The 22,657-nt window shown below is 42.6% G+C and overlaps 1 protein-coding gene across 1 annotated transcript in view; it reads right to left on the bottom strand.

Moving 5' to 3' along the window:
* zcchc7 (zinc finger, CCHC domain containing 7) overlaps positions 1-22,657 on the bottom strand; it is a 62,624-nt gene that overhangs the window by 5,272 nt on the left and 34,695 nt on the right. Inside the window, exons 3-6 of the mRNA XM_063008551.1 lie at positions 13,744-13,799; positions 11,940-12,065; positions 11,517-11,687; positions 11,387-11,422 (exon numbers count right to left, since the gene is read on the bottom strand). Of these exons, the coding sequence (XP_062864621.1) occupies positions 11,387-11,422; positions 11,517-11,687; positions 11,940-12,065; positions 13,744-13,799 (389 nt within the window). The remainder of the gene's footprint in view (positions 1-11,386; positions 11,423-11,516; positions 11,688-11,939; positions 12,066-13,743; positions 13,800-22,657) is intronic.

The following is a 22,657-nucleotide window of genomic DNA, read 5'->3' as shown; positions in this document are numbered from 1 at the left end:
AACTCCTCACAGAAAGGACCCGGACCGCCCCACCTGAGGATCGAACCCAGGACCTTCTTGCTGTGAGGCGACAGTGCTACCCACTTAGCCACCGTGCCGCCCCCCAAACCCATTTCTGTTTATTTAATTTTCTGATACATTCTGATTACATGTTTTACCACCGATTTATCCTGATCAGGGTCGTGGTGGGCCTAGCTTCGCCAGAATCACTGGGGGCAGCGCAGTAACACACCTCGCTCAAGGGCCCAACAGCAGCAATCTGACAGTGGTGAGGCTTAAACCAGCGACCCCCCCCCCAACACACACACACAGGGTTCTTACGGAGTATGGTGGACTTGTTCCGTGTTTGTGATCCTCTTTGTGTGTACACACTCGCACCTTCAGCTTGCCCTCATTCTATTACCCAAACACACGCCTCCTTTTCACTTCTCCCACCGATGCCATGAATAACAGATTGGTTAGAACCTCTCTCTCTCTCTCTCTCTCTCTCTCTCTCTCTCTCTCTCTCTCTCTCTCTCTCTCTCTCTCTCTCATCTTCACTCCTCCCTTTCTCATACACATTCCCATTTCTTCTTTCCATTAAGCAGATTGGAGCGAGTGATTACTGAGCCTATCAATGAAGCTCAGTAATACGCTACTGATAACGCCGCCTTCGCACAAACTTGCCGTGTGTGTGTGTGTGTGTGCGCCGTGTCCCCATCTGGTCCCAGGAAGCCTAAAGGCGTTTCACGCTTCATCGCCCACCGTAAATACGCTCCGATAAAGAGAGTAAGCCGACTGCAGTGACTGAGGGTAACACACACGGCTCCTCTTTGGGTAAAAGCGAGCGCAGGCGCGATTCCATCACGCCGTATTTTGAACGCTCTCATTCCGGCGTCCTTTCTGTCTCTCTTTTCATTTTTTTTTTATTTCAGAAGACGGAGAGAGAGAGAAGCCATGGCGGGATGAATGTGATTAGACGCGTTGGTCATTATCAGCCCGGCCTGCGCCGCCATCAGCATCACAAAGGCCAGACAGATCAGAGACCTGCCGTAACCCCCCACTCCAATAACCTGGCTCCTGCACCAGCCCCCCACACCCTTCTGTAGATCGTCTGTAGAGACCGATGTGCAGGACACTCGGATTAAAGGGCTAATTCTGGAGTCCTTCACCAAATTCCCAAATTTAGAGGTGGATAAGGACATACACCAAGAGAACGGTACAGAACTGAATGCTTAACCCCTATAGAAAAGGTTTAAAAGCTTTGTCATGCTGTTAATGGCATGGTTGGGTCCTCGTATTCAGACTGAACGTTCTATTCTGACGATAGTGGTCTCCTCCAGGATGACAACGCCACTTAGCCACAGGGCACGAGAGCTCACTGTGTGGTTAGATGAGTAAGAAGATCATATGAGTCAGACCTCACGGCCTTCTACCTCAGACTTCAACACCCTCGGGATCAAATGAAATGTATGTATAGGGTGTGGCCACAAACAACTGTCAAATGTCTGTGACCTTTGCAGGACCTTTCCGTGACCTCAGGCAGCACTGCATAAGAAAGCGTCATACTACTGTGATAATTATAGTCACACAGGCCCAGGAGTACTTTAGAAAACTGCTGCCACTTAACACAGTCTGCCGCTGCAATAAGAAATGCAAGCCGCTGAGATCTTTGCGCCTGAGCTCATCTCAGGCGGTCTGAGAGGCCATGTGTGGACCAGTGGAAATGTGTGTTGTGGTCAGGCCTCATTCTGCAAGCACTGCCTGCAGTCCAGTTCTAGCTCCTAGTGTGTGATGGAGGTCAACATCAGTAGAGAGAAAGCAAAATGCAATTAGGTAATTGGATACGACTAGATTGGGAGGAAAACGGGGGGGAAAATGCAAAAGAAAATTGACTGTTGAGATGCTGAAGTCTCGTATCAAGCAAGAACGGACAAATTAGTCATTTGCAAAATTGCAATAATAGTGTCCTCACTTACCAAGCCATTACAAAATCGGGAAGGTGATGGAACACCGGGGGGTGGGGGGTGGACAGCGTTTGTAGTCACATATTTTCTTTTTTATTTCATGCACAGAATGAATTTCTCTCTCCATATAGTTGCAACATACATTCCTCTGTTCTTTATACTGTTTAAACATACCCTCTTCCTCCCTCTGCCACTTGACTGACCTGCCCCTCCCTCCGTACCCTGACCTTCAGCTCCTGTTACTGCATCCAGGTCTGAAGGTGGAAGAACAGCAGAGGGGAAACAAAAAGCCCCTTTTTCTCATCCTGCCATCTATCAACCAATCCCCCGCCCACCGACCGACCCCTGCACACACACACACACACACACACACACACGCCGGTCGACCCGGTGCTTCATGCATAAAGCTCTGTAGCGCTATTAATTACCTCGCTTTTGTGCACCTCTATCAGCCCTATCTAAACGGATTAGCAGGCCAGAGGGTGGTCTGTGATACGCTTGTGTTCCACAACCCGGAGTCGGCGGGTCACAGGACACACTCACTCACACACACACACACACACACACGGAACAAAAGCATAATACATGCAGGTGTGTTAAACAGTTCAGTGAAAATATTCCGCTGCAATATGTGGAGGAATCAAGATCCAAACACAGGCGCTGTGTCATCTGCCGTGAAGCGCGGGCGCTAAGTCTCCGCTTGGTTTTTCCAGTGCATGAAAGACGCCGTGCGCTAACAAAGCGAGACGCAAAAATATTTTGAGACAATCGAGATTTAGTGAGACGTCTACAACTGAAGGGTTTGCAGGATGGAAAAGCAGTCAACCAGGTTCTCACTGTGATCCAGGTATAGTATGTAGTTCAATACACTTTAAAACCCATTAGAACCCATAATGAACCATAAGAGCCCATTAGAACCCAGTATAAACCATAAGAAACCATTAGAACCCATAATGAACCATAACAACCCATTAGAAGCCAGTATAAACCACAAGAACCCATAAGAAGCCAGGATAAACCATAAGAACCCATAATGAACCATAAGAACCCATTAGAACCCAGTATAAACCATAATAACCCATTAGAACCCATAATGAACCATAACAACACATTAAAAGCCAGTATAAACCATAAGAACCCATTAGAAGCCAGGATGAACCATAAGAATCCTGTAGAACCCAGTATAAACCATAAGAACCCATTAGAATTCATAATGAACAATAAGAACCCATTAGAAGCCAGTATAAACCATAAGAACCTATTAGAACCCATAATGAACCATAAGAACCCAGTATAAACCATAAGAACCTATTAGAACCCATAATGAACCATAAGAACCCAGTATAAACCATAAGAATCTCTTAAAAATCCATAATGAACCATAAGAACCCAGTATAAACCCTTAAGAACCCAGTATTAACCATAGGAACCCATTTGAACCCAGTATGAACCTTTAGAACCCAGTATAAACCATAGGTACCCATAAGAACCCATAATGAACCGTAAGAACCCAGTATAAACTATAAAAAAAAATAAGAACCCAGTATAAACCATAATAACCCATTAGAACCCATAATGAACTGTAAGAACCCAGTATAAATCGTAAGAACCCATTAGAACCCATAATGAACCCAGTATAAACCATAATGAACCCATTATGAACCATAAGAACAGACTTTATTAATGAAAGCTGTAAACTGTTCTTTATACATATGGAGTAACACACTGTGCTCTCTGGAGTTCTCCACCACTTGTGTTGACCCTCACACTGACGGTGTGTGTTCTACCACTATGAGTGTATTAGGTGCAGCATTGTTGGTATTATTAAATCGAACTGGCCTCTTTATTAGGACCACACTGTTAGAAACACGAGCTGTTTTCTTCCTTCATGCAGTGAGTGTGTTCATTCAGACTGAGGTGCTTATAAATACCAACAACACTGCTGCACCTGATACACTTAAACCAGAACAACACAGGGCGGTACTGGGAATGATCCACCACCCAAACATCATCTAGTCAGTGAGGGGTCTGGTTTGGGGGTCTCTTATGACTAATAAATGTGGGACAGAGGGATGACGTGTCCAGACCATCTGAAGCACTTCGATGATCCATATTCATATTTTTAATGAACACAGAGATCCTGGTGACCTGCTCTTCACCTTGGCTGCTTGGCTACATTGCTAATCCTTTAACCCACATAAACGTGAACAGTTACCAGCGCGTTCACACATCTCACACACACACACTTGGAAAGAGACACACACACACACACACTTGGAAAGAGACACACACACACACACCACACATGTATGCACAGCCAATACAAACAGTCTTTGTGTGCTTGGTGGATTAGAGGAATGATTGTTTTGCATATCTTACTGAGAGATGTTCTCTGTGTGTGTGTGTGTGTGTGTGTGTGTGTGTGTGTGTGTGTGTGTGTTTCCATTAGGTGTGCTGCATCATTCTGAAGTACAAAACAATCCAGCCTGGAGCTGCTGATCTTAAAACACGGGCTACTTTTTTGATGCATGGCAGCCTTTAAGCTCATAGTGATATAAAGTTCACTCGACTGTGGACACTCACACTTGTGTTTATAGCAGCTTTTATCTCTGTTTTTATTTATTTCAGTGCTTCTTGAATTACGTCTGATCAGCTGAAAAACGTTTTTCATGGTTTCAGACAATCGAGATTTAGTGAGACGTCTACAACTGAAGGGTTTGCAGGATGGAAAAGCAGTCAACCAGGTTCTCACTGTGATCCACGTATAGTATGTAGTTCAATACACTTTAAGAACCCATTGGAACCCATAATGAACCATTAGAACCCATAATGAACCATTAGAAGCCAGTATAACCCATAAGAACACATTAAAAGCCAGTATAAACAATATGAATCCATTAGAAGCCAGTATAAACCATAAGAGCCCATTAGAAACCATAATGAACCATAAAAACCCCTTAGAAGCCAGTATAAATCATAAGAACCCATTAGAAGCCAGTATTAACCATTAGAACACATTAGAAGCCAGAATAAACCATTAGAACCCCTTAGAAGCCAGTATAAATCATAAGAACCCATTAGAAGCCAGTATTAACCATTAGAATGCATTAGAAGCCAGAATAAACCATTAGAACCCATTAGAAGCCAGTATAAACCATAAGAACCCATTAGAAGCCATTAGAAGCCAGAATAAACCATTAGAACCCATTAGAAGCCAGTATAAACCATAAGAACCCATTAGAACCCATTAGAAGCCAGTATAAACCATTAGAACCCATTAGAAGCCAGAATAAACCATAAGAACCCATTAGAACCCATTAGAAGACAGTATAAACAATTAGAACCCATTAGAACCCAGTATAAACCATAAGAACCCAGTGCTACTTGAATTACATCTGATCAGCTGAGAAACGCTCTGTCTAAGCATAGGGTGAGAGTTTGGTTTTTCACCTGACGTTGACCACTGTTCCATGTGTACTCTGTGCTGGTTGTACCGTAACCTTAGGATCTTAAATTTAGTTTGGTAGGGACAAGGAGCGACATCTGAAAATGACGGCACAGATAAAGGAGCATTCACAATCTGTTTTACAAAGATGGAAGCATGATCTCGATTCCATCTATATTTTACACACCTGCCTGCAATGGCTGAAAAACCCGAGTTTAATCACGAGCAGGGCGTCCACATACTTTTGACCCTTCATTACTGTACGTACAGAGACGCTCAGACGCTATTAAGCACAATAAAACAAAGGAGGAGCTTTTCAGAATTTCAATCTGCTACAATTAGTAAGGTACACTTAATTACGAACATCATCTGCATGTAAACACACCAAGTGTTGCACACCGCAATGCCACCACACACACACACACACACACACACACACACACACACACACACACACACACACACACACACACACACACACTCTCTTAATGTTGGCTACGCTTGGCTGAATGTCAAAGGATTAACTCAGTGCTGCAAGGAATCTGCAATTCTTAATAGAGGATTTTTATTGACACCACCGCCTTTAGGGGGCGCCCTAAACCTGCATTCGTATGATTTAACCTATTGGGTCAAAAGTATCCGGACACACCTTCTAATGACAGGGCAGTTGTAGCCTAGTGGTTAAAGTACTGAACTAGTAATTAAAAGGTTTCTGGTTCAAGCTCCACCACTACCAGGTTACCACTTTTGGGCCCTTGAGTGAGGCCCTTAACCCTCAATTGCTAAGACAGTATACTGTCACAGTACTGTACATTGCTTTGGATAAAAGCGTCTGCAAAATGCTGAAAATGTAAATGTAATAACCAAGATTGGGTGTTTCAACCGCACACAATGTTCACATTGCTAACAAGCGTATGTACACAATCATTTCAAAAATGAAAGAAAAAGAATAATGGATAAGACTTCATGCTTTTTTTTGGCAACAGTATTTTTTGACAAGTGTTTATGGTCCAGCATGATGACCGTGCTCTACGCATAACTGCAGAAAATACAGGGCGCAGCGTGACTTTCCAGACACAGTTCATCTCTCGGTAAAAATCCACCGCTGGCTGGTGTAAAGAAGCAGTGTGTCATCGAAGATCCAGAACACATCACTACAAGCTTATAATACGTTCAAAGGAATCAGGCATTGATTTCAGGTTAGAAAAGCCTCCAGGTTTTTTAGAAAGGCTCCTAAGCATCATGTTAATAAAACCAAAAAGCAAAAAAATAACACTAAAATAAAATAAACATTAAAAACTGAGTATAAATGAGCTGAATAGCGCAAAAGAAACTAAATCGAGTGGCATAGTCAAGATCCAGACTTAAACCCTATTAAGCCGCTGTAGAGGATCTTAAACATGCAAATTATACTGGAAAACTCTTTATCGTGGCTGAATGGAAGCAATTCTAAAAGAACGGTGAGCCAAAATTCCTTCACAGTCATAGATATGACTGATCGGTGCTAAATATGGCACAATCAGTTATAAAGTCAAGAAACAAAGCTTAGACGTTTTCACACTGGGCCTGTTAGTGCTGCAAACTGTTAGTTGTCTGCATTAAGTGAATTTACGGTTGTCTCAGAATTCATTTTGCTTGAAGAAGGGTAAATACTTTTTCACGGGTCTACACAAGCGCTCCTGATGATGATGTGAAGGCTCTGTACAGTCGATAGATGGCGCTGTGAGTTTACCACCACTGTACTTGCTCCTCTCCAGTCTGTGTTCTTTCTAAGCATCACTTTCTTCTTCTCTTTTCTAAACGAGGATCTCTATCTAGAGAACATCAGGAACAAACATCAGGTTCTTCTGTAGGTTCAGTCTGAACCCGGTCCGTTTATTAAACTTCAGGTTCTGCTGGAATTCTGTAGCAGGTTGTTACCCTGGTGTATTTGGGGAGGCGAGTTTTAAATGTATGTAGAATAAAAAATGGTCCAATAATGTATTTCAAGCTCCACTTCTAATTAACATCATAATATTCATGTATTTTTACAGAGGTAAAATATGCTAACCCACTACTGCTGAGATCCTAATCTTAGCTGCTGGTGCATCAGGTTTCACTGGTGTTTAAAATCTAAGGTGACACAGAGGCCAGTAAACTCCAACATGACCACAAGAGCAGCTTATTAGATCCAATACCAACACCATGAGCACCATGTCTGAGTCGTCCTTGGAAAGCCTTCAACAAGATTTGAGCAGGTCTATGCTTTCCAGTTCATCCCAAAGCTGGTCAGTAAGGTTGAGATCCTGGCTTCCGTACAAAACACTGGAGTTTCTTTCACACCAAACTCACCAAATCACATTTAATAGACACCGTAGTCATACTGGAACAGTGAAGGGCCCTCCCCAAACTGTTGGAACTATATTAATTAATACACCTGATAGCAATAGGTGCGGCTGAAACACGATTCTCTACATCATAATTGGGATAACACCTCTTATAGACACACATACATATTTATTATAATTGTTTATCAAGGTTATTATTATTTTTGTATTATTTTACTATTACTGTCATTATCATTGTATTATTATTATTATTACTATTATTTGTGTTATCACTATCACTATTAATATTACTATTTTTATTATTATTTTACTATTATTGTTATTATTACAACTATTAATATTATAGTATTATGATTATTATTATTTTATTGCAATTTTTATTGTTATTACAATTATTTTTATATTTGTTATCTTCATATTCATCATCTTCATTATATAATATTATTATATTATTGTCTTTATTATTATTATTATATTACTATTATTATTATTATTGTTATTATCATTATTATATTATTATTATTATTGTTGTTGTAATTATTACCTTTATTATTATTGCTATTATTATTATTATTGTTATTATTATTATTACTTTTATTATTATTGCTATTATTATTATTGATATTATTATTATTGATATTGTTATTATAATTTTTATTATTATTATTAATATTATTATTATTATTAATATTATTATTGTTATTATTGTTATTACTCCTGATGACCACACTGGACGATGTTTGTCTAGAACATTCTGTACATAAACATTTTGACTATTAGCAGCAGATTCGATGCAGTTGCGAGGTTGTTTGTTCGTAAATACCAGTGCACCACACACACACACACACACTCACACACACACTCACACACACACTCACACACACACTCACACACTCACACACACACACTCACACACACACACACACACACACACACACACACAGAGAGGATAAATAGACCCAATAGCAAGAACTGCTTTGACAGAATGCCTTTTCACACCTGAGTGGGCCGAGTGCAGGGGCGACAGGCCACAGCTCCCAAAGCATCATACACACACCGACACACACACACACACACACACACACACACACACACGTAGCTGCTCTGTAGTTAACTCGGAGCCCCAGAGTCTCAGACAGTTTAAAGGCCTCAGACACCGTCTGTTGAGGGTAGGTCCATTTAAGCAGGTTTACAATCACACACACGCAGGGCAGGACCCAGAGGATCCAGCAGATGGACGCAACCCAGCAGAACCGAACAGGTCCATATGAAACCATCAAGCGCTATTATACTCCATTATACATCCACTCGCACCTCATTATACAGACCGCTCCAGAATTACTGGCACACGTGGCGAAGACGGTTCACAAAGGTCACGAGAAATTATATTCATGGTTAATTAACCAAAGCCGAGCTCTGACAAAGATTTCTGGAACTGGAGCATCACTGCAGCTTCTCCTACAACATCTAAAGAGACCGAAGAACCCAAAACAACCAGTGCTGTTCAAAAAAATGTATATTTCTTCTCATCTGATCATTAAAACCTTGACATGACAAGCAAAACAAATGAGATTTTTACCTTCAAAAATCAGAACCAAAGCATTTAATGTTAATCTTTTAAAACCCTTAAATTCTCTCTCGTCTGTCTGCACTTCTGCTAACAGTGAGGCCTGTTCATTAGACAGGCTAGCTAATTAGTGTGTGTGTGTGTGTGAGACGGGTGGAGTGACTGCTCGCTGCAGCGTTATCCTGGTAGCCCATTTCATGCTTTATCACATCTTTTAATTGACAAACAACCTGCTCTTTCTCTTACACTGAGGTCTATATTCAACGCTCAGTGTGTGTGTGTGTGTGTGTGGTGGGAGGCCGGGGTGCAGATGTTCCAGCGTGCCCCTTGACGTTTAGTAGTGTGAGACTGTCACATGCCTTCTCAGCCCCATGGATCTTCGGGGAGAGAACGCTTCCTGAGTCTGCCAATTACCTACTTACTCACCACACACACACACACACACACACACAGACACACACACAGACACACACACAGACACACACACACACACACACACACACACACAGTCAAAGCAAAAAGTAAAAGTTGTTTTTTGACTGAAAACCCACCAGGTCAAACGTACACATACATAAGCTAGGGAAGTTCTAGAATGTCATTTCCCTTCATCCCCTCATGACTCCTCTGTGCCCATTTAACTAGGGCAAGCTAGACCACACCCTAGTTGGTTTAATGTGATCATGCATGCAAAAGAAAGCATGACTCAAAGGTCTGGGTCCACTTCAGACACTAAAACAGGGACAGCGGTAGCCAAGTGGGTTGAGCTTTCTGCTATCAATTAAAAGGTTGAGAGTTTGAATCCCAGCTCTGCCATAGTCACTGTTGGGCCCTTGAGCAAGGCCCTCACCCCTCTCGAGTTCAGGGGCGCTGTACAATGGCTGACCCTGTGCTCCGACCCCAGGTTCCAAACCAGCTGGGATATGCAAAGAAAGAATTTAGTTGTACTGTACAAATGTTCCAAAGTGGGCATGAAAACGTCCCTAAATGTGCAAGTGTGTCGGCTCATTACACCCAACTCTACTTTTGGTTACCACTTCTTTCCCCACATTCCACCACTGTTACTATTTTCTGAGGCCTTCACACTATTTGGTCTTCGGAAGCTGTATACAGGGCTAATTGTCTGTATATCGTCTGCATAGAGACGTACCGATGCTTCATCCAAATTAATTATTTTATTAAACATGTAGCTACATTTACATTTACATTTTCAGCATTTAGCAGACGCTTTTATCCAAAGCGACTTACACAATGAGCAATTGACGGCCTTGCTTAGGGACCCAACAGTGGCAACTTGGTGGTGGCGGGACTTGAACCGGCAACCTTCTGCTTACTAGTCCAGTACCTTAACCACTGAGCTATCACTAGCTAAGTAAACAATAGCAGAAAATCCTGTTTAGCTTCACACACTTCAATTTCTTACACATTATAGGGTTTTTTTCTATATCATTTCTGCATTTTCTCCCATTTTCTCCCAGTTTAGTGTAGTTAATTCGTCTTCCGCTGCTGGAGGATCCCTGATTGCATTCGAGGAGGGTATATTGCTGCTCACGCCTCCTCCGACCCGACTTTTTTCAGGCGCCTCTATCTGCCAATCAGGGTCATTACACAGCGTTTGAAAACCCCACCCGCATAGTCCGGTAATCCCGCCCTAGCAGAACCGTGTCTGCTGCACTACTAGTACTAGATGGCGCCCAGTTGATCGATGGCAACACAGAACATTACAGGGTTTTTGATTCTTCATTATGACAGCGAGGTGCCCCTAACTGGACCCTGGGAACTGCTGCATGACACATTTACTCTCTGGATGTAAACCTCAGACCCTCGTTTTTACACAGAGCAGAGATCAGGACTCTGAGCTGCACCCAGGCTTGAAAAGCTGATTTCACACATGCCCAATTATTTAAAACTCTGGGTTTGGGTGCCACTCCCCTCATACACACCCACCAACAGTGGAAAACCAGGATAGAACTTCACATTTTGGGAATTTGGGAACTCTCATCTCTATTTAGAAATATATTGAGCTTTCAGAGCAGTAAAAATATCTGGCAGCTCTTGAAAAGCAGGTTAAGCAGTTCACCAAAAACAGGGTAAAACAGCTTACCGTGAGGTGATACTGCCTCCAGATATCCGGACAGGCCTGAAGAGAAAGTGAAAGAACAGGAGGACACAATAAATGCACTGCTTACAGAAAAAGACTGCAATCATTCACACACACACACACGCTAACTTACATCAGCAAAGTGACCAGTCATGGCACAGCGGTGGCAGCGTTTGTGCCAGTACGCCCGCTCCCGGCAGTCGTCGTAGGTGTGATTGGGCAGAGCGCAGTTGGAGCAGTAGCGGTTGGGACAGCTCTTTATGAAATGTCCTTGGGCTCCACACAGCGAACAACACGGCGACTTCTGCACACACACAAAGAAACATCAGAGCGAAAGATTTGGCAACCCTCCTATTTATCCTGGCTTGGGACCTGCACTGAGAGCGCACTGACGAGGGCACCTCCCAATGGTTAAGTTGTTTAGCCACACACCCGACCAGACATAGCCGATCATGTCTGTTTAGACACCCAACCGGCCCATAATGCCGCCAAGATCTGAACCCCAGAGGACCACTGAGATGTGGTTAAAAGTGTGGGATTGTGGGTAATGTAGCACCTTAGGTGTCGGGCAGCTTTTGGAAAGGTGGCCGTTCTTGTTGCAGTTGTGGCAGGTGACGTTCTTCTCCATGTAATAGCGGTTGGAGATGCGACGCGCACCGGCCCCTTTATTGAAGATCTGAGCCTACACACACACACCACACACACACACACACACACTTTATTATTGCAGTATTAATCAATATTATTCATTAATATGTGAAGTCACATTTACATGCAGCTTGACAACCTGATATTAACATGACTAAGAGCTCAATGGGAATAGAACATGTCCAAATATACACCTCAACCAGAACAGACTACTCCGATTGAGACCATTCTGAATTTGCTTTCTAGGGCGGCACAGTGGCTCGGTGGGTAGCACTGTCTCGTCACAGCAAGAAGGTCCTGGGTTCGATTTCCAGGTGAAGCGGTCCGGGTCCTTTTAGTGTGGAGTTTGCATGTTCTCCCTGATAATAAAATCCTATTTCTATCCAACTGGCATAATTTAAAAGCAGTTTTTAAAAAAAAAACACACTAACTGAAAAGCTGCTCTTCTTACTCTGACTGGACTTGTGTGATGCTGACTGTCATGGTAACGTGTACACTTAGTGGTACCCCACACATGCACATGGTTTTGGATGGGATTACTTGTAACATGCACGTAAACACAGATTTATATCAGACTGTTGAGCAGAGTGAACGTATAAAGTCTTCACCTATAATCTGAAAGAATTCACTCGGATTGGAGAAAATGGTCACATAAACACATCGACTGATTTACAGTTTAGGTCACAAGTTTAAACACACTTGTATACACGTCATGCCAGTCTTGTTTTTTCATGTTTAAGCATCGCTGTACACTGGTCATAGTCAAGAAGGGTCTGGTTTTCCCAGTATCACAGGGTCCATAGTTTCCACCATCCCCAAAACCACCCCCATCTTCAGACATAGCCAATCATGTCTGCCGATAACACCTCTGCAGATTCGATCCCAGCAGTTTGAGGTAACAGGAGTGAGATAACAGAAGCAAAACTCAATGTAAAAAGTACAATGGAAATAAATCCGACCCTAATTTGCATTTATTTGCATATAGAGCTTGCTGGAAGGACAAACATAAAACATCTTCAATTCTTCAATGGTCAGGACCACCACAGAGCAGGTATTATTTAGGTGGTGGATGATTCTCAGCACTGCAGTGACACTGACATGGTGGTGGTGTGTTAGTGTGTGTTGTGCTGGTATGAGTGGAGGTTTTTAAATACCGTGTCCACTCACTGTCCACTCTATTAGACACTCCTACCTAGTTGGTCCACCTTGTAGATGTAAAGTCTATTGCTGCTGTTTGAGTCGGTCATCTTCTAGACCTTCATCAGTGGTAACAGGACGCTGCCCACGGGGCGCTGTTGGCTGGTTGTTTTTGGTTGGTGGACTATTCTCAGTCCAGCAGTGACAGTGAGGTGTTTAAAAACTCCAGCAGCGCTGCTGTGTCTGATCCACTCATACCAGCACAACACACACTAACACACCACCACGTCAGTGTCACTGCAGTGCTGAAAATCATCCACCACGTAAATAATACCTGCTCTGTGGTGGTCCTGTGGGGGTCCTGACCATTGAAGAACAGCATGAAAGGGGGTAACAAAGCATGCAGAAACAGATGGACTACAGTCAGTAATTGTAGAACTACAAAGTGCTTCTTTATGGTAAGTGGAGCTGATAAAATGGACAGTGAGTGTAGAAACAAGGAGGTGGTTTTAATGTTATGGCTGATCGGTGTACATAATGATTGATAGCAGAAGAAGCTTCGTGGTCTGGTTTACCTCCTTGTCTTTGTTGGAGACGATCCAGTTCTGTTCATCATCATCATGGATAAACTCTGTAAACAGAAATACAACATTAGAATGCAATATTATATCCCATAATGCAGTTCAACAATGGGACTCAAGCAGTTTGAGCTTTAAAAACAATCTATGGTAAGAAATCAGGGCCTGAATTGGCCCCCTTTTTAATTCCTTTTATTTTTGTACACTGAATGGACAGAAGTGTTTTATGTTTCTATTTTACTGGTAATAACAAAACACCAGATGAAAGTCTGCACCCCTAAACAAAAACAGAGAATTCTGGGTATTTATCATCATTTGAGCATCCTGTTTAAAGTTATGTCGTGTGTGTCAGGTTCGTGTGTGGGTTGTGTGCCCCCCCCCCCCCCCCCCAAACACCCCTAAAGGACCCCTCTACAATAGACAGGAAACATTTCCTTTAATCCTGATAGTCCCCCTTTTCCCCTCTGTCTGCCCCCCCCCCATGCACACACACGATGTGTGTGTGTGTGTGTGTGTGTGTGTGTGTTGTGGGTGTGTTGTGGGTGTGGGTGTGGGGGGGGGGGGTTTCTTGTCAGTCACAGTTCAACAATCACACAAAGCGAGAGAGAGGAGGAGCTCGGTATGATAATCCGGCCACGGCTATTCACAATGACACCGTCTCACACACACACACACACACACACACACACACACACACACACACACACACACACACACACACACACACACACACACAGGAATACCTTACCCCACATATATCAATATCTCACTCACACACACACACACACACACACACACACACACACAGGAATACCTTACCCCACATATATCAATATCTCACTCACACACACACACACACACACACACACACACACACAGGAATACCTTACCCCACATATATCAATATCTCACTCACACACACACACACACACACACACACACACACAGGAATACCTTACCCCACATATATCAATATCTCACTCACACACACACACACACACACACACACACACACACACACACACAGGAATACCTTACCCCACTTATATCAATATCTCACTCTCACACACTCACACACACACACACACACACACACACACACACAGGAATACCTTACCCCACTTATATCAATATCTCACTCTCACACACACACACACACACACAGACACACACACAGACACACAGGAATACCTTACCCCACTTATATCAATATCTCACACACACACACACACACACACACACACACACACACACACACACACACACACACACACAGGAATACCTTACCCCACTTATATCAATATCTCACTCTCACACACACACACACACACACACACACACACACACAGACAGACACACAGGAATACCCTACCCCACTTATATCAATATCTCACACACACACACACACACACAGGAATACCTTACCCCACTTATATCAATATCTCACTCACACACACACACACACACACACACACACACACACACAGACACACACACAGGAATACCTTACCCCACTTATATCAATATCTCACACACACACACACACACACACACACACACACACAGGAATACCTTACCCCACATATATCAATATCTCACTCACACACACACACACACACACACACACACACAGGAATACCTTACCCCACATATATCAATATCTCACTCACACACACACACACACACACACACACACACACACACACACACACACACACACACACAGGAATACCTTACCCCACTTATATCAATATCTCACTCTCACACACTCACACACACACACACACACACACACACACACAGGAATACCTTACCCCACTTATATCAATATCTCACTCTCACACACACACACACACACACAGACACACACAGACACACAGGAATACCTTACCCCACTTATATCAATATCTCACACACACACACACACACACACACACACACACACACACACACAGACACACACACAGGAATACCCTACCCCACTTATATCAATATCTCACACACACACACACACACACACACACAGACACACAGGAATACCCTACCCCACTTATATCAATATCTCACACACACACACACACACACACACACACACACAGACACACACACAGACACACAGGAATACCCTACCCCACTTATATCAATATCTCACACACACACACACACACAGGAATACCTTACGCCACTTATATCAATATCTCACTCACACACACACACACACACACACACACACACACACAGACACACACACAGACACACACACAGACACACACACAGGAATACCCTACCCCACTTATATCAATCTCACACACACACACACACACACACACACAGGAATACCCTACCCCACATATCAATATCACACACTCACACACTCTCACATCATTCACACACACACACACACACACACACACACACACACAGGAATACCCTACCCCACATATCAATATCACACACTCACACACTCTCACATCATTCACACACACACACACACACACACACACACACACACGAATACCTTACCCCACTAATATCAATATCTCACTCACACACACACACACACACACACACACACACACGAATACCTTACCCCACTTATATCAATATCACACACACACACACACACACACACACACAGGAATACCTTACCCCACATATCAATATCACACACTCACACACTCACATCATTCACACACACACACACACACACGAATACCTTACCCCACTAATATCAATGTCATACATACATACACACATATATATACCTAGACCTGATCCTCATTTTATTTATTTATTTGAACATTATTTTTTTGTTCTTTTTTCACTACACGTCACTACAGACAGCAACTCTATTTTAACATCCAAACATCATAACAGAAGATAGAAAGAAGAGAAAGAAAAGCAAAAGTAAAAAAGGTTCCATGGAGACGAGAGGAACCGAGAGGAACAGGAAGGAGTCGAAAAGCGAGGGATGAAGAGTGGAGTGATAACAGGGGAATCGGGACAGATGCTACGTGTCACTCCCCTCGGTATGCTAATTAATACAAAACCAACAAACATACAAACTAAGAGATGCTAAGAAAGTGTGTGTGTATGTGTGTGTGTGTGTGTGTGTTAATTCCAGCTGACTAACAGTCTGAGAGAGAAGAGCTGATGTGAGTCTTCGGCCCTCGGAGGACGCCGGCGCTGCGGCAGAGAGGCTAATTAAGGATAAACGCTAACTCTCTCCAGAGCGACTCGAGCTCTAGCTTACGCGTGTGTGTGTGTGTGTGTGTGCGTGTGTGGTCTTAATTTAAATGCTTTTACACTGTAAGGTTCATGATTTTAACTTGTTTGTTTTTCCAGGGGAAACAACGATGACCTCTAACGTCACACAACGTTTAACTCACCAACAGGTGGAGTGAATAACATAATAATATGGAGTGATTATTTCATTACACCTGCACCTGTCGTGGGGTCGGATAGATCAGATAAATCAGGCAGCAGGTGAACAGTCAGTCCTTGAAGTTGAGAGACTTTTAATGCTTTTGGTTTTATATTATCCTCCCAGCACTGACAACCAGCCCCAACAACACTGCTGTACCAGCTACACTTACACCAGAACACACTACCATATCAGTAGTATCAGTATCCATCTCCCAAATAACATCAGGTCAGAGAGGGATAAGCGTCAGTCTACAGACCTCCTCGGTTGGAGGTGATGGGAGGCAGGAACAAACGAACAAACAAACAAACAAACAAAAGTAAAAAAATATATATATAAAGAAACAAAGAAGGAAGGAAAGACAAGGAAAGAAATAAAAAGAAAAAAGCAAGGAAATAAATAAATAAATAAATAAATAAATAAAGAAGCAAGAAATTAATAAAGAAGCAAGGAAAGACAAAGAAGCAAGGAAAGAAATAAAGAAAGAAAAGCAAGGAAAGAAATAAAGAAATAAAAAAGAGAGAAGCAAAAAAAGAAATGAAGAAAGAGAAGCAAGAAAAGAAATAAAGAAATAAAAAAGAGAAAAGCAAGAAAAGAAATAAAGAAATAAAAAAGAGAAAAGCAAGAAAAGAAATAAAGAAATAAAAAAGAGAAAAGCAAGAAAAGAAATAAAGAAATAAAAAAGAGAAAAGCAAGAAAAGAAATAAAGAAATAAAAAAGAGAAAAGCAAGAAAAGAAATAAAGAAATAAAAAAGAGAAAAGCAAGAAAAGAAATAAAGAAATAAAAAAGAGAAAAGCAAGAAAAGAAATAAAGAAATAAAAAAGAGAAAAGCAAGAAAAGAAATAAAGAAATAAAAAAGAGAGAAGCAAAAAAAGAAATGAAGAAAGAGAAGCAAGAAAAGAAATAAAGAAATAAAAAAGAGAAAAGCAAGAAAAGAAATAAAGAAATAAAAAAGAGAAAAGCAAGAAAAGAAATAAAGAAATAAAAAAGAGAAAAGCAAGAAAAGAAATAAAGAAATAAAAAAGAGAAAAGCAAGAAAAGAAATAAAGAAATAAAAAAGAGAAAAGCAAGAAAAGAAATAAAGAAATAAAAAAGAGAAAAGCAAGAAAAGAAATAAAGAAATAAAAAAGAGAAAAGCAAGAAAAGAAATAAAGAAATAAAAAAGAGAAAAGCAAGAAAAGCAAGAAAAGAAATAAATAAATAAAAAAGAAAGAAGCAAGAAAAGAAATAACGAAATAAAAAAGAAAGAAATAAAGAAAGAGAAGCAAGAAAAGAAATAAAGAAATAAAAAAGAAAGAAACAAGAAAAGAAATAAAGAAATAAAAAAGAAAGAAGCAAGAAAAGAAATAAAGAAATAAAAAAGAAAGAAGCAAGAAAAGAAATAAAGAAATATATAAAGAAAGAGAGACAAGAATAAAAAAGAAGGAAAGAAAGACAGAGGAAATAAAGAGACAGAAAAAAGAAAAGATTTGTAAATATGAACCTTTGTGATGTGTTTCATAATTTAATGGACGCTTTATGCTTGTCAGTTATCAGCATTCATTAAAAAACATTTTAAGAATCTCTGCAGCTTTTTTTCTTCTCTCACGGCATCTTTTCGCTTTTCTTACATTATAGTTCTTACCAATAACAGCACTTCCTCTTCCTCCCCCCTCACACACACACACGAGCACTCGCCACTTCAGTCTTTTCACCAACCAGCAGTAAACTTCCCATACATGATCCATGTAACCCCCCTCTCACTCGCATCGGGTCCTTAACCAGTCGCAGGAATCACACGCTGATGCCCTTCTCCCCACACACACACACACACACACACACACACACACACACACACACACACACACACACACACACACACACACACACACACAAGGACGTACACCCGGCCAGGTCGCTTGCACTGCTGCCGTGTTGGACCACTGTGTCACCTGAGCATCACATGCTATTTATTTATTTATTTATTTTTGGAATATGAGTTTTGCACAATGAAAAGAATCAATGACTAAAAGTAAAAATTCAGCATCATCCCGCCCTGGATCAAAGCAACAGGGGCGACGAACGCAAAGGTAACACAGACCACCTCACTGCCCCGTCTCCCAGAACAACCTCCCCCAAGTGTAACCGCCGGCCTTCAGGCCACGACTGCTCTCAAACCCAAAACCTGATCAAAGTGTGTGAGGACACACACACACACACACACACACGTTAACCAGTCTTTGTCTGGGTTCGGATACTGTTGTTGTGAGCCGCTGGACAAAAGACAGCGGAAGAGAGGCCAGCAGTCAGATTAGGGAACAATGGAGGAGGGACTGGGAGAGATGGGGGTCGGGGTGGATGTAACGTGGGCTTGAACCCCTCAACCTCGACCCAGACGTAACACTTGGTCTGTACATGTGTGTGTGTGTGTGTGTGTGTGTGTGTGTGTATGATAGTAATGATATCATTCGTTCTCTCATTTTTTATACACCATGTGCACAACTAGGGGCAACAAGGGCAGCTAATCCACCTTCTGCATGTTTTTGGAGGTAGAAGGTGAGCCGAGTACCTGGAGGAAAGCCACACGGACACACACAGACCCCCTGTAGGACAGTGAGCAGACGCAGGGTTTGAACTCAGGTCCTCGGGATCGTGCTCAGGTCACATTTTTACTGTTCATAACAGGCACTGTTAAATCAGCTGAACTCAGTAATTCAGGGCGTCCACATACTTTTGGCCGTGGGTGGACCTGTTAACTAGAACCAGTAGAACCAGTAGAACACTTGGTCTTGACTGGTTGAGCACATTTCTTGATTACAAAGTTTTTTTAATCAAGCTCAATACTAATGTGTTATAAAAAAAAAAAAAGGAAGTCACTGCACACACACACACACACACACACACACACACACACACACACACACACACACTCGCCGGGTACTGGACACACACGACTGGTTGTAAATGTTGTGTGTCTTGGGTGAAAGACCCTCGCAGAGGCAGACAAGGGGGGTCAGCAGAGCTGCCATGGACCACAGAGCAACTGCATTACCCGGCTATTCAGAGCTTAATCTAATCAAAACCTCCTAAACACACACACACACACACACACACACACACACACACACACACACACACCACACACACCACACACACCACACACACAGACACACACAAGACAAACATACACACATACACACCACACACACAGACACACACAGACACACACAAGACAAACATACACACATACACACCACACACACAGACACACACAAGACAAACATACACACACACACACACACACACACACACACAAATAGAGACACACATATACAAACACACACAGACATACACACAGACACACACACACACCAACACACACACACAACATACACACACACACAGACACACACACATACACAAACACACACAACATACACACAGACATACATATGCACACACACACACACACACACAACATATATACACACACACACACAACATATATACACACACACACACACAACATATACACACACACAGAGACAACACAAACACACACAACTCAGACAACTTATACAGATCGACAACACAGACACACATACAGATGCACAAACACACACAGATACACATACAGATGCACACACAGCACACACACACAACATATGCACATACACACACTCAGAGACCTGCACAGAACACACACAGAACAGCGTACACACAGACGGACAAACAGCAACACACACAAACACAAAGACACAACTTACAGATGCACACACAACATACGCACACACACAGATGCACACACAACATACACACACTCAAACAGAGACCCGCACAGAACACACACACACACACACAACACACAGATAACACTCACAAAACAGTGTACACACAGACCAACAGCAACACACACAAACACACAAACCAAACGCAAACACACACACAACACAGACACACATGTACAGATGCACACACACGCACACACGCACACACCACAAAGAGACATGAACAGAACACACACACACTCACACAGACACATGAACAGGGGAGATGAGTACATCCAAATTTGGACCATACAAATGGAGAAAATGGGACTCCTGACACCTGCTATACAAAAGTATCTGGACGCTTGACCATGAGTCTGTCAGACGTCGCTTTTTAAAAACAAATGCTGGTAAAACAGAGTGACCCCTGTGTGATCCTTTCAGCTATAACAACAGCCACGCTTCTGAGAAGTATGCCTGTGGGAATTTGTGCCCATTCATTCAAAAAGTGCATTTGTATGGCTGGGCGCTGATGCTGGTCAGTTCATGTTTCGGTTCATTCCAGAGCTGTTTGGTGGAGTTTCTTTAATCTGAGCTTTTCTTCATGTCTTTATAGATCTCGCTTTGCCGGAACAGTGAAGGACCTTCCCTAAACTGTTGTTGCAAGGTAAAATGCATATTATGTCCTTTACATCATCGATATATTACATCTGTTAGCAGTCGTTAAGAAGGGGTGTCCCAGTTCTTTTGACCATACAGTGTATAATCGTGTTACAATCGGATCTGCTCTTCCTCTGTGAACATCAGTGTGGTGAAATGCATCATGGTCCGTGATCACACCGCAGTGAGTTAGGTGAGCAGTGGAGAGTGGGAGCGTGAAACCGAGCGGCGTGGCGACACACACACACACACACACACACACACTTGAGTAAGTAAGAGACTCTTGACTGCAGGAGACGGGAAACAAGTTTCTTCCGCCGCTCGATCGATAGATGTTCCAGATGATTATAGATTAGCGCAGCGTGTCTCACTTCAGCTCGTCCTCCAGCTCCAGCAAAGCAGCCAGCATGGATTACGCTGACGGCTCTATCCATCACGCGCGATCTCCACGCGTTAGCGTCCGCGACTGCACCGCCGCACGCTTCACCTTCGCATAATGTGATCACAGAGTTCACATCTCAGCCCACAACTGTGCATAAAGCAAGGTCCATAAACACCACCTGACAGCTGTAGCCTAGTGGTTAAGATACTGGACTAGTTATGGAAATGGTGGTGGTTTAAGCCCCACCACTGCCAGGTTGCCACAGTTGGGCCCCTGAGCAAGGCCCTTAACCCCTAGTTGCTTAGACTGTATACTGTCGCAGTACTGTAACACGCTTTAGATAAAAGCATCTGCTAAATGCCGACTTGACTTCAAACCAGGCAATTCTTTCTCCTCATATCCCGGCTTGTTTGGAAGCTGGGCTCAGAGCGCAGGGTCAGTCATCGTACGGTCTTTTTTAAGAGCCTTACTCAAGGGCCCAACAGTGGCTGCATTCCAGAGCTGGGATTCAAACTCTCAACCCTTCAGTTGATAGCCCAAGGCCCCAACAACTAGGCTCCCACTGTCCCATACAAAACCACCTCCTTGTTTCTACACTCACTGTCCATTTTATCAGCTCCACTTACCACACAGAAGCACTACAATTACTGACTGTAGTCCATCTGTTTCTCTGCATGCTTTGTTAGCCCCCTTTCATG

The sequence above is a fragment of the Trichomycterus rosablanca genome, chromosome 14 (assembly GCF_030014385.1).
Source record: "Trichomycterus rosablanca isolate fTriRos1 chromosome 14, fTriRos1.hap1, whole genome shotgun sequence".
Taxonomy (NCBI): Eukaryota; Metazoa; Chordata; class Actinopteri; order Siluriformes; family Trichomycteridae; genus Trichomycterus; species Trichomycterus rosablanca.
The sequence above is the reverse complement of the archived record's forward strand: the minus strand, read 5'-3'. Positions and strand labels throughout refer to the sequence as shown.